Source organism: Dermochelys coriacea, chromosome 16, assembly GCF_009764565.3.
Source record: "Dermochelys coriacea isolate rDerCor1 chromosome 16, rDerCor1.pri.v4, whole genome shotgun sequence".
NCBI classification, from domain to species: domain Eukaryota; kingdom Metazoa; phylum Chordata; order Testudines; family Dermochelyidae; genus Dermochelys; species Dermochelys coriacea.
The window spans coordinates 23,956,163-23,969,500 of NC_050083.1; the positions used below are offsets into that span (position 1 = coordinate 23,956,163).

The 13,338-nt window shown below is 52.0% G+C and overlaps 2 protein-coding genes across 10 annotated transcripts in view; one reads left to right on the top strand and one right to left on the bottom strand.

The window, feature by feature from the left end:
• Positions 1-215: 215 nt before the first annotated feature.
• Positions 216-2,615, bottom strand: RPL35 (ribosomal protein L35). The gene is made up of 4 exons (XM_038375066.2): positions 2,471-2,615; positions 1,990-2,126; positions 1,311-1,392; positions 216-438 (listed from the first exon to the last, which is right to left on the bottom strand). Exons 1-4 carry the CDS (start codon positions 2,471-2,473, stop codon positions 289-291), a joined length of 372 nt encoding a protein of 123 aa, XP_038230994.1. The 5' UTR covers positions 2,474-2,615; the 3' UTR covers positions 216-288.
• Positions 2,616-7,464: 4,849 nt separating this feature from the next.
• Positions 7,465-13,338, top strand: part of SCAI (suppressor of cancer cell invasion) — a 103,133-nt gene continuing 97,259 nt past the window's right edge. For all 9 annotated transcript variants that reach the window (XR_006275970.1, XR_006275971.1, XR_006275973.1 and 6 more), the window contains exons 1-2: positions 7,465-7,607; positions 8,647-8,691. Coding sequence is in view for 4 of the 9 variants with exons in the window: in XM_043498544.1 (XP_043354479.1) it covers positions 7,555-7,607; positions 8,647-8,691 (98 nt within the window). In the remaining 5 variants the exon portion in view is untranslated. The remainder of the gene's footprint in view (positions 7,608-8,646; positions 8,692-13,338) is intronic.

Below are 13,338 nucleotides of genomic sequence, written 5' to 3' on the forward strand. Positions count from 1 at the left end.
GTTTGCCTAAAACATTAACATGTTCTTTATAGAGGACACTAGAGAAAAAAAACTATTTTATAATGTAAATGGTGAGAAAAATTAACTTTAGCATCTTCCAAGCTACACTAGTATAAGGCTCCTATGATCTCTAACAGAATCATTTCTCTCCAGAAGGTGTGATCATGAGTTCTGAACCAAATCCATACTATGAAACAAGCATCTAGGCCTGTCAGTTTCCAAACAGCTTGATGTTTAATGAGAAAAAGCTAGCCAATATAATTGACAGATCCATAGTATGCAAAGGGTTTATGCCTTAACAGCAAACTTCCGGACAGGGTACAGGCGCTCTTTTCGCTGCTGTTTTTTGGTCTTCAAACTTTCTTCGTACTTATTTAATCTGCGGCGCATGGCGCGAGTCTTCTTCGGCCGTAGGTCAAGAGGCTTGTACTTTTTGCCCTGTTTGCAGAAAAATAATAAATGAACCTCAAAAGCAGTTGTGTGTGTTTTTTGTTTTGTTTTTTTTAAGCAGACTTTACTGAGCAGTGCGGATGCAGTGGCAAGGGTAATCTGCAAAGGATCTGGGTGTGTACAAGTACATAAAGCTGTCCTGCCTGTTGGTACTATTTGGAGAGCAGGAGCTAAAACTTCCCTATGCTGTTCATGTATAGGACATATACTCTGTCACTAGGAAATGGCTTTACACTACTCAACACCTGTGAGGGTACCAAACCATCAGTCACTACCAGCCGTTTTACCAGACAGGACTGCAGCCTAAAGTTGGGGGATTCTTGATTTTATTAATCCCAGGAGTCTGCCAGGACCTCTGGAAGTATTCACTTGGTCACCTGCTCTAGATAATCCTGGTGTACAGCAAAGAATGTGGCCCAGGAGAAATAACACCCCGCCTGAGGGGAAAACACATTCCAATGTTCTCAGTGACTTGATCCCTCAAGACTGCCAATCTTTAAAAATGTATTTTCCAACTGAGCACTTACACCTGTGCCTACTGGAAAGCACACAAAGCCAGATAACAGAGTTACATGTTGTCCAGTAGAGGAATCCTTTAGCAAGAACAGATTCACACTGCATCTACTCAATTCAGAGCAGTGCTGGGTGTTAGTCTTGCAATAAACAGTATTTTGAAAAGGGACCATTATACAAGATTAATGTTACCTTTTCCCAGGATTACAACGTTTGAAACAATCTCATTTGCAGAATTATTCTTGCAACTAATTGGGTCTCTTGCCTCACAACTCTATCCACGTATCTGAAAATGACCAGAAAGAAATGTAGGGTAGGGCCTAACGAAGTACAAAGTTTGAACTTACTTTGTAAAATTTCCTCAGGTTCTCTTTCTGGGTCTGGTTGATGACCGTCAACACTCTGGCAATGGATTTGCGGACAACCCGGCTGCAGAGAGTAAAGAAATGGGTCTCAAAACACAGACACTAAAAGGCTTGACACTAGCAAGTACTTTGCAAAATATGTAAGAGGAACTATAGAATTTGGATAATGGAGGCATTACATGAGAATTATATCTTACTATATTCAAGGCATCGTAATGTTACTCTTCTTTAACAATTAGAATCTTACCACTCTGGAGCTTCCCTTCTACCCAAACACTTAACTCCCCTTCTCCTGTCTACTCCACATTTGTTTCCTCTTCTTCAATGCTACCTACTCTCAGGACAAGGATAGTATTGCTACATCATATATCTCGAATGTGCCACCATCACCAGGAAGCAGCCTGTTAGATGAAAAAACTGCTACAGCAATATCAGTTGTAAGAAGTAATGCTCCCTTCGCCCTGCAACAGGCTAGGCGTGTGCCCACACAGCATAGCCTACGGCTGGGGTTTGAGGAGGGCTGAAGCACCTGTAGCCCAACGTAACCCAGGGGCCCTGGAGATTCCCCACCTTGAGGCACGTCTCTGCGAGATCGGATAGGCCCAATGCAGCTACAGCTTCACAGCCAGGCCCCTAAGCGGGAGGCAGAGCTCGGACTTACATCTTGGACAGCTTGGAGGCGGCTCCGCCCGTCACCTTGGCCACCCGCAGCTGGGACAGCTCCACCTTCAGGTCATCCAGTTGCTTCAGCAGCTCCTCCTTCTTCTTCCCTCGCAGGTCACGGGCCTTGATCTTAGCCTGCCAAGGAGAGCGAGCGCGCCCCGCTCAGAACCTCCCCGAGGCCAGCCGGCTGCCCCCTCGAAGCCGGCCCCGGGCCCGCCCGCCCCTCAGAGCCCGGGCCCGCCCGCCCCTCAGAGCCCGGGCCCAGCGGGGCCCCAGGCACCCGGCGCGGCCTAGCCCCGGCGTCAGCCCCGCAGGGCCTCGGCGCCCCCATTCCCGGCCTGCGCCGGCACCCGCGCGAGGGAACAGCGGTGCCTCGGGGGGAGCGGCCGGGCCTCCTGACCCGCCCGCCGGCGCCGCCTCTCCCCGCGGATGGCTCCGGATTAGAGCTGCGAGGCGTCCCGGCCGCAGAATCCACTCACCATCTCGGCCGCGGCTCGAGCGAAAGGACGGAAGCTGCGCGGGGCCAGAAGTTAGAACGCGAAAGAGCCTGACTGGGCGGGATCAACCAATCCGGTCTCACAATGCAGGGGTGATGGGAGGAGCCGGCTCCCTGCAACTCGCCCCCCCGCAGACTCGCCGCGCAATGGTACAGCCACCCACAGAGAGCCCCGCCTTCCCGCCTGAGAGGGGCGGGGTCGGTGTCTTGGGGCTGCTGGCCCCGGGGGTCCGGACTCAATCGGCGTCGCTCATCTCTGCACTGATGTTAATGTGCAGCAATCCTAGCAATTGCTGCCCTTCTGATAAAATCAACCGATACAATAATGATAGTAACTATTGCAAGTCATCAGTGATGAGCTGCCAAAATCTTAACAACCGGTTCCCTCCTCACCCCACTAGGGGGTCGTGGCCCACCCCCGCCCCCCAGGACTCTGCCCCATCCAATCCCCCACGTTCCTTGACACCCCCCCAGGACCCCTGCCCCATCCACCCCTCTCCCCTGTCCCCTGACTGCCCCCAGAACCGGGCAGGAGGGTCTCATGGGCCACCATAGTGGGTGCTCACCCCACCCCTAAGAGCCAGAGGGACCTGCCGGGGGAGCGAGGTGGGGAGTCCTGGTGGTGCTTACCTGGGGCAGCTCCCAGGAAGCATCCGGCAGGTCCCTCTGGCTCCTAGGGGCGGGGGAAAGTAGCTAAGGGGGGAGCAGCCGCTCCCCACACTGGTCACATCAAAAGTGGCGCCTTAGGCAGAGCACCCACCGGCAGCTCCCCACCCCGTGCCTGGCCCCAGCTCATCTCACCTCTGCCTCCTCCCCTGAACGCACTGCCCTGCTCTGCTTCTCCGCACCCCCCACCCCCGGCTTCCCATGAATCAGCTGTTTGGCAGGAAGCCTGGGAGGGCTGAGAAGCAGATGGCGGCTTCCCGCTCAGGCCCAGGGTGGCGGAGGTGAGCTGGGGCGGGGAGCAGTTCCCCTGCGAGCCTCCTGTAGGTTACCTGCTGCCCTGTGGGTGGCCCTCCTCGTGCCCCCTGCCCCAGCTCACCTCCACCTCCCTGGGCCTGAGTGCAAAGCCACCGCCTGCTTCTCAGCCCGCCCTGACTTCCCACATGAATAGCTGATTTGCGGGAAGCCTGGGGGGGCAGAGAAGCAGAGCAGGGCAGTGCACTCAGGGGAGGAGGTGGAGGCGGAGCGGAGGTGAGCTGGCGCTGGGGGTGGGGCGGGGAGCTGCTAGTGGGTGCTCTGCACCCACCAAATTTTCCCCTTGGGTGCTCCAGGGCTGGAGCACCCATGGAGTTGGCACCTAAGGCGCCACTTTTGGCCAGTTAAATTTAGAAGCCCTTTTAGAACTGGTTGTCCCTTGCGGAACAACTGGTTCTAAAAGGGCTTCTAAATTTAACAACCGGTTCTAGCGAAGTGGTGCAAACCGGCTCCAGCTCACCACTGCAAATAATTATATTGCATGAGGCTGGAATTCTACACATGGGCATGCCCAGGGCTTCCATGGGGCTCTGCATGGATCCCTTGCATGATCAGGTCCTGTGTCTCTTAGGGCATGTCTACACTAGCTGCTGGGAGTGATGGGCAGTGATCGATCCAGCGAGGGTCAATTTATCATGTCTACTCTAGATGTGATAAATGTACCACCGATCACTCTAGCATGGACTCTGGTACTCCACCTCAATGGGAAGCTCAAGGGGAATCGATGGGAGAGCGTCTCCCGTCGACACAGCGCAGTGAAGACGCCGCGGTAAGTAGATCTAAGTAGGTTGACTTAAGCTACATTATTCACATAGCTGAAGTTGCATAACTTAGCTCCATCTCGCCCCGTAGTGTAGATCAGCCCTTATACTCGGATTGATCTGTGAGTATCTAATGTAACAGGTAACAGTAGCTGTCAAGATACAGAATGATAACATGTACCATAACTATGCTCTGTAACTTTCCATCTTATAACAGCTGGCTGATAATTAGACCTGATCACTGCGGTCTTAGAGAGTAAGAGGTTAATGCTGTCTGAGGATATTGTGCAAGGCACTGACTTGACCCGCTGCAAAGACAATTAAAATGCTAAAATCCATGAATGTCATTGCTGTGGTAATGCTGCCCCATCTTAACTGGGTAGTGTCAACTTGAAAATCATGCTTCTGTCTGAAAATGGGGTTCCTGCTATTATTAATGGGACACCTGAGGCCCTGAACCTGCAGTTGTTTCCAGATGGGTAGACCAAGGGTCTCCTCATGGGTACAGGATCTACCTGCATGGATCCAATTGTGAGATTGGAGCTTTAGGTTGATGTAACAGAGATCAGAGAAAAATCTATTTTCTTAGGTTGTATTTGTGCATTTGACAATGTCAGTGTTTTCCCTAAATAGGGCTCCAAACCACACCAGCAGGGACCACTCTGACTTTAACCCCTTTGATTTTAACAGGCCTTTGTAGGAATGCAGGGTCAGTGAACACAGATCCCAATGCAGGCTTGGGGCCTTAGTTGGTCCCTTCTCCAGCTCTGCGATATGCAGTTCAGCATCCATATGGGGGAGCAGATGAGTGTTTGGAGGAGATGACAGAGCAGTGGGTTACTCCAGGGCTCTGTGCTTTCTCCAACTGTGTTCAACCTTTACATCAATGATTTGCCAACAACAGAGTCACGAAAGTTCATTTATGCAGATGACATCTACTGCGGTACCCAGGCCCGGTCATTCCACAAGCTTGATGCCATCTTAAACCAGGACATGATAAAGGTCGCTGACGACTGTAAGACTTGGCGCTTCCAGCCAAGCATCACAAAACCAGTCTCCAGTTTGTTCCATCTTCATCATGCCAGAGCAACCCGAGAACTGAATGTTTAGAATTATCTGAATGGTCAGAAGATGAAGAATGAAGTAGAACTGGTCTACCTAAGTGTGACTTTAGACCGCACACTGAATTACCATGCCCACCTGAAGAAGACAGCAGCTAAAGTTAAGATGCATAACAATCTTCTTAGCAAATTGGCAGGTTCGTCATGGGGTGCTCGTGCTCCAACTTTGCGGACATCAGCTCTTGGAACCTCGTATTCGGTGGTGGACTACTGCGCACCAGTTTGGAATAGATGATCACACACCAAACTGGTGGATACGCAGTTACATGCTGCCATGCATATCATCTCTGGCACCCTGCATCCGACCCCACTCCCATGACTTCCAATTCTGAGCAATATTGCTCCTCCTCGTATTAGACGAGAGGTTGCCTCTGGCAAGTTACGAGAGAAAGTGTGCACCAACCCAAGCCTGCCGCTGCTCAATGACCTTTTAAAACCACCAGCTGCACGTTTGCTGTCACGTTGCCCATTATGGTCTCATCCACGACACAAGCATGTTAGGGTGGAAACACTCTGGCAAGAGGAATGAACATCTGTTATAATTAAGTGCCTCCCAGAGCCTCCCCTGAGCCCAGCCCTCAGACCCTAGCTGGCTGCCCCCTCAAACCCAGGCCTGGTCCCCACCGAGCCTTTCCCCAGGCCCAGTCCGGCCCACCCCTCTCCCGAGCTTACCACCCCTCAGAGTCCAACCAGTCATCTCGTCGCCGATCCCACAATCTGCCCGCCTGGTTTTGACATGCCCCATTTTCAATGGTCTCTGTTGAACAGGTTCTGGATCGGACAAGGTCTTTGTGCAGCAGCCAGTATTGCTGGGGCCTTCATGACAGCCCTTTGTGTAGCTGCGGTGCAACACAGATGATGACACAGACTGTCGATGAATGCCTGCTGATTAGGTTCAGCGGTGGCTTAGAACAGGGGTGGCCAACCTGAGCCTGAGAAGGAGCCAGAATTTACCAATGTACATTGCCAAAGAGCCACAGTAATACATCATAAGCTCCCCATCAGCTCCCCTCCCCCGCCCTGTGCCTCCTGCCCACCCACCGCAGCCCCGCTCTCCCTCCCTCCCCGCACCTCCTGATCAGCTGTTAATGGTATGTGTGGGGGAGCGTGAGATGGGGGAGGAGCGAGGGCATGGCAGGCTCGTGGGAAGGGGTGGAGTGGGGGACAGGGCCTGTGGCAGAGCCAGGAGTTGAGCAGTGAGCACCCCCTGGCATTTTGGAAAGATGGCGCCTGTAGCTCCAGCCGCAGAGTCAGTGCCTACACAAGGAGCCGCATGTTGCTCCAGAGCCACAGGTTGGCCACCCCTGGCCTAGAAGAACTGCATCATGCCACTGAAGATGCCATCACTTGGGTAGACGACTATGCACATGCTAAATAAAATTCTCCAGCTGTTTGTGTGAGTCTTGTGCAGCAGGGATCAGGCAGTTCCCTGGTGCAGGCAGCCCCTTGGTGCAGAAGGGCTCAGGCAGCCCCTTGGTGCAGGCAGACTCCAGGTGCAGTGGGGATCAGACAGTCCCCTGGTGCAGGCAGCCCCCCTAGTTGCAGTAGGAATCAGGCAGTGCCCTGGTGCAGGCCGTCCCCTAATCCAGTAGAAATCAGGCAGTCCCTTGGTGCAGGCAGTCCCCTGGTGCAGTGGCGAGCAGGCAGTTCCCTGGTGCAGGCAGTCCCCTGATGCAGTAGAAATCAGGCAGTCCCTTGGTGCAGGCGGTTCCCTGATGCAGTAGAAATCAGGCAGTCCCTTGGTGCAGGCGGTTCCCTGATGCAGTAGAAATCAGGCAGTCCCTTGGTGCAGGCAGTCCCCTGGTGCAGTGGCGATCAGGCAGTGCCCTGGTGCAGGCAGTCCCCTGGTGCAGTGGCGATCAGGCAGTGCCCTGGTACAGGCAGACTCCAGGTGCAGTTCTGCCTCTCCCCGCACGGTGGCGCCCCTGCCTCCTGCACAGCCACTCCTGTCCGTAGCTAAGCAGCAAGAGCCATACTCGCTGTTTCAACCTACCCTGCTAGGGAAATGGCATGAGAGTGACGGGGGCTGCCGCCAGTCAGAGAGCGGAGTCGCCTCCTCGCCGAGCGAGGAGCCAATTAAAGCCTGGAAAGGGCGGGGCAAGTCCTCCCCCAGACTAGTGTGAGGCGGCATCCGCGCGCCCCCGGTACCGAGCGGCCGCGCTAGCAGCAGGAGCAGCTTCGCCGCGGAGCTGGCGGAGGCGGCGCGGATGGTGAGAGGAGCCGCCCGGCAGCGCCTGCCCCGCACTGGCCCGGCCTCCAGGTGAGGGGCTGCGACTGCGCGCGCACGGGGGGGCTGGGCAGGAGCTCGGGGGGTCCGGCCCGGCCGCGGGAAAAGCGCGTAAAGCCCCCCCCCGGCCTGGCCCCCTTCTCGTGCCCCCCCGCCCCCCTGACTCGTTTTACTCCCCCTCGCCCCTCCTTCCCTCCCCCCGCCCCATAATGGCCGGGCCCCCGCCTGCCCCCCTCCCGCTCCCCGTAACCCCGCCCCTCCTTCTTCCCTCCCCCCGCCCCGTAATGGCCGGGCCCCCGCCTGCCCCCCTCCCGCTCCCCCATAACCCCCGCCCCTCCTCCTTCCCTCCCCCCGCCCCGTAATGGCCGGGCCCCCGCCTGCCCCCCTCCCGCTCCCCCATAACCCCCGCCCCTCCTCCTTCCCTCCCCCCGCCCCGTAACGGCCGGGCCCCCGCCTGCCCCCCTCCCGCTCCCCCATAACCCCCGCCCCGCTTTACTCCCCCCTGCCCTGTAACCCCCGCCCCTCCTTCTTCCCTCCCCCCGCCCCGTAACGGCCGGGCCCCCACCTGCCCCCCTCCCGCTCCCCCATAACCCCGCCCCGCTTTACTCCCCCCTGCCCTGTAACCCCCCCCCCTTCTTCCCTCCCCCCGCCCCGTAACGGCCTGGCCCCTCGCTTTGCCCCCTCTACTCCCCTGCTGTGCTGCCCTGCCCTCTTACCCCTCTACCTGCTGGAGCACCCCGTCCCTCTTACCCCCTGCTCTGCCCTAAGCCCCCCACTGCTGCTGTGTTCCCCTGTGCAATGGCCCCTATTGTGCCCTTTGCCTTGCCATGTCCCCCTCCCCCTGACCTGTCCCACTGGATCCCCTCATCTGTAAGTTCCTGGGGACAGGGCCCCATGCTCAGTGCTGAGCATGATGTTGGTGCCTAACCAGTGCTGAATGATGCCAGTGAGGTCAGGGTGGCAGGGAGGACCCTGGGGTGTGTTGACTGGAGCCTGTTACTCCTCTGCCCTTCCTGGTGCTCGTACCCCTGGCCCTCCAGGTCACTGCCTTCTCTTTCTTTCCCACCTCCAGAACAACAGGCCTGGTGGAGAAGCCTTCTCGCAAACGGAAATCCAGGTAAGATGGTGGTTTCCTTTACTTTGGTGATGGCTGACTCTGTGGATAGGCAAAATAGACCTCCTTCCACCCCCGTGTCTCATTGCCCTCACAGGCACTTCTACAGAGCCCAGCTACAAGATCAGGCTCAGCCTTGGTGTCAGCAGGAGTGAAGCACATTGAAATAAAAGGAGTTGTGTCCACAGTGTGTGCAGTCAAAAAATGAACTGCTCTCTTAGCCCAGGAGACCCTGGCTTCCCCTAGCCAAGTGACATGTCTATGAATGTTCTAGGAGAGGGTGGAGGGATTGTAGAATGGTGTTAAAGCTGCAGACCAAGGCAAATAGTGCATTGTAATGTATGTACCTAATGCAGGTGATAGAAAAACACACATAGGAGAAAATCAGTTCTCTGCTTGGGAAGATCGTGAGTATCTAAGAACCATGGAAATGATTCTAAAGGCAAGATGGGATTTCTTTCCCACTCTGGAGGTGCCAATAGGGAGATGCTTTTGCTTGCATTTAGCAGCAAGTTTGTGTGTCTGTTTGTTCAGCCAGAAGAGAAATGTCTGCAAATCCTTGCTGCTGCCTTGTTCTGTGCACCTAGCCTCCTTTTTGGAGGCTGGTTTTCCCTTGCTCTCAATACTTAATTTCTGAGGTGAGGGAATGGGATTTTGTTGTTAGTCTCTGGAATATTCTCCAGATTGTCTGGTTCAGTGTGGGTTTCATGGCTCTTTTCACTTGATGATTTCTGCTTCGTTACAGCCTCTGACAGCAGGAGTCTAAAAGTGTTAGTGATTTATAGTGGGGGAGGTTTGACAATGGGAAACATATACAACAGTACGAATACCGACATGCATGAGATCTTTGTGTGTAAATATTTTATTCCTACAGTCTCCAGACTGGTCAGTATAGAGTGAGTGGTGCTGGCACTTTTCCATTTCCATCTGCAAAATTGCATTAAAAGTGGCCACAAATAATTTCCTAATTTTTTATATGCAAGCAGCTGCTGTGGATCTCACCCGAATATTGTGTGAAGGCAAGTAGCAGAGAAGGTAGTTTGTGCCACAGTGAATTGGAAGGGTGGCTGTCTTAGAGAGGTTTCAGAGTAGCAGCTGTGTTAGTCTGTATTCGCAAAAAGAAAAGGAGTACTTGTGGCACCTTAGAGACTAACAAATTTATTTGAGCATAAGCTTATGCTCAAATAAATTTGTTAGTCTCTAAGGTGCCACAAGTACTCCTTTTTGTCTTAGAGTTTTTTTTCTACTAAGGTGTGGTCCACCCCAGTGATGAGCTGCCAAAATCTTAACTGGTTCCCTATAAAAAGTTCTGATTCAAGGGACGTGCCCCAGTATGTATTTTTTGTACCAGCAGGGTTACCATATGTCTGTATTTTCCCGGGAAGAATTTTTAAAATTTAAAAATTCCTCTTGGACGGTGATTTAAGAACTAGACAGGTCAGGCTTTTTGGGAAAATACGGATGTATGTTAAACCTGCCTAAAGTTCTTTTTTAAAAAGATGGGCCTGAACTAGAAATGAGCAACGTTTCACATGTGTGGGTCCTAGCCACTCCCTGGGGGTGTGCTAGGGTGACCAGATGTCCTGATTTTATAGGGACAGTCTCGATTTTGGAGTCTTTTTCTTATATAGGCTCCTATTACACCCCCCCACCCCCTGTCCTGATTTTTCACATTTGCTGTCTGGTCACCCTAGGGTGTACACATGTATGGGTCCCAGCTGCTCCCTGCCCCCTCATTGAAGCAGGTGTGCAGGGTTACTGCCCTGGGAATTGCAGGGCACCAGTGGATGTGGGGCAGGGCTAGCTGGAGGTAGGGGGTGCAGGGCTGGCTGTGGGCAGGGCAGGGGGAGCGGAGCTGGCTGGAGACAGGAGGGTGCGGGGTTGGCTAGAGGCAAGGGGATGTGGGGCTGGCTGCAGGCAGGGCAGGGGGTGCGTGCGGCAGGGGCTGGCTGCGGGCAGGGTGGTGGGTACTCATGGGGAGAGCAGCAGGACGCAGGCCAGTCCCAGCAGAGCAGCTGGGGACCCAGCAGGCAGCATCGGGAGCCCCAGGGCCAGGGCAGCAGCAGCAACAGGGCTTGTGCTCAGGGCCAGGCGGCAGCCCACATGGCTCCTGCAGTGCAGCGCCCCCGGCGGCCAGAGGAGGAATTGCATTACTTCCCGGCTGGAGCCCATCAAAACCTCAGCGCCCCTTGCAGGGAAGCGGGATAACAACTGGTAAAACTGCTTCAAAATTTAACAATCAGTTCACGCGAACTGGCTCCAGCTCAGCACTGGTCCACCCTATGGAAAAAGTTTATGGTCCCCTTACTTTCTTCCTCCTGTGTCTGCTGTTCATTCTTTGAACTCCTTCAGTACTTCTGTGCCTTAAGGGCTATTAAAACAAATTCTATTTTCATGAGTTGATAGGCTGTCCAATGGGTTTTGGGGCTAGGCAGTACAGACTGACAGTCTGTTCAGCAAGAGAGATTTGGGTGGGGAAGGGAGATGGAAAAGCTGCATGTGTGTTGAGAATTTTATTCACAAACTGAAATATTTATAAATAAGCTTGTTAATAGTTCTATATTGTGCATTGTTGTTGCTTCTCTCTCTCTCTCTCTTCCTGTTACTTATGGTAGGAATTGTGGTGACCAACAGTTTGATCATGAACCCTTGATTCAGTCTAAACTCCATTGATCCAAGGGTCTAACTCTGATCTCCTGCCATTGAGAATAGGATGTTACTCCACTAAAGTCTGTTGAGTTGCAGTTGTAAAAAGCTTTGTGGGCTAGTTCTTTCTTGAGTCTTATACTTAGGACTTGTCTCTACTAAGGAATAGTAGTAAAAATTTCCTAATGTAGTTAACATAATTTCAGTTCAACTGGTGGGAGCCCTCAGATAGATGGGGGGCAGACAGCTGCTGGCATTCTAAATGCCTTGCCATGTAGGCCTGCTTTGTGCTGGGTTAAACAATATAGCAATTAAAACCTCAGCGTATCCAGGAACCCTGTCTGTGCTATCTCTCCCACCAGCGCTACCAGCAACAAAGCTGAAATGGTAATGGCAGTTGTGGGGAATTTTAGAAAAAATATCCTAGTGTAGAGACAGCCACGGTGGTTTACAGAAACAGTTACTCTTAAGTGCATTTACTGAACTTGCATGAATACAGTTGCATAAGAGTTGTAACTTTCATTGCTCAGTCCATTGAATGCGTAAGTGATTAGGAACCTTAGCATCACACCTGACTGTAGATTACACTTGTGGAAAAATACATTTAATTTTTATCTGAGATTAATTGCCCGCCCTTCCTGGCCTGCTCCCACTCTTTAAATGGTTTGGGGAATCTTTGTAAGCCAAGCAGTATTTTATTTTAATTGAAACAAACATTGAGTCACTTAGTGACAAGCAAGAGCATCATTCTCCATCAGTCAGGGCTGCCAGAATAATGCAGATAGGATACACAACTACAGCAGCCAGCTACTACGCTACAAAAAAATGAGGATCTCTTTACAGAAACCATTTGTGAGGAAAGGAGAGTCTGAAAGTCTTGTCACTCAAATTGTGTTAGAGAGAAAACCAGCTATTGTAATGTTGGTCTTTGCAGCTGAAGAAATAAACAGTAAACTGCTGGAATTCTACTGAAAATCAATTTCCCAACTAAATATGGGAAGCATTCCTCCCTTCCCTCACCTAGACAACTAACTTAGTTAAGCTGTAACTGTAGAGGCATATGAAGACAATGGGACCGTGTTAATGTTCCCAACACCTCATGTGAAAGATCAGATCTATATTGCAACAATGATATAAGCCTATAACAGTTGGAGGGAGAAATGAGTACCTTATTTGAATTATGTTCTGTTTCTATATTGGTATTATTTATAAAGCAGCCAAAGTTTGCCAAGTGCTTTACAGACAAATAGGGAGACAGAGTCCCTGAGCTGAGGAGCTTGAAACCTGTCTCAATTCTAAAAACACTTTGTCTGAAAAACAACACTGGAAAAATAACTGTTTGCCAGAGAGCTGTGCTATATAAATGTACCATTACAATGTTATACACTTAGGAATGATGATCTCCATGCATACCAAACTGCAAATTTTTGTCTTGCTAAGCTTTTGACTGCATTTGAAGAGTTACTGCTTGAAAAATATCATGGTCATAGAAGTAAGCAAATAAACATAGGGCACAGCAGGTGTAACTTGACTAGTACATAGTGGAGAAGCAGACCTGGTAATCGGTGTCTACAGGAAGAACACTGTGCCCAGATGCTCGTAGGGTGGGGAAGTAAATCCTTCTCATATTTCCCTGCAGGATGCAGCTCTTGTTCCACTGAGTAACAGGACAGACATTAGTGTTCTGTTCTTTTTACCATGTTCAGGATACTTGTGTGTAATTTAGATGCCACAAAAATATCTGCCTTATTCTCTTATGCATTTGTACAGTGTCTAGCACAGTGGGGCTCTGGTCTGTGATTGGGGGCCACTGCTACACAACTTCTACTCGCACTGTACATTTTTTTTACACTGATTTAGCTTCACTGATTTCAATGGAGTTCTGACTTTCAGTAGAGTGAAAGAGGAGAATCATACTCTGTGTGTAGATATGAATTTGATCATCTGGATTTGTCATTTTGCTGGCTCATCTGTTATGCCTGGGGGCATGAGGCAGTGGGAGAG

Coding starts and splice junctions, on each gene's coding strand:
- RPL35 (XM_038375066.2), bottom strand. Junction 1,393..1,989: donor GCCTCCAAGCTGTCCAAGAT/GTAAGTCCGAGC, acceptor TACTCTCTGCAG/CCGGGTTGTCCGCAAATCCA. Junction 439..1,310: donor ACCTGAGGAAATTTTACAAA/GTAAGTTCAAAC, acceptor TTCTGCAAACAG/GGCAAAAAGTACAAGCCTCT.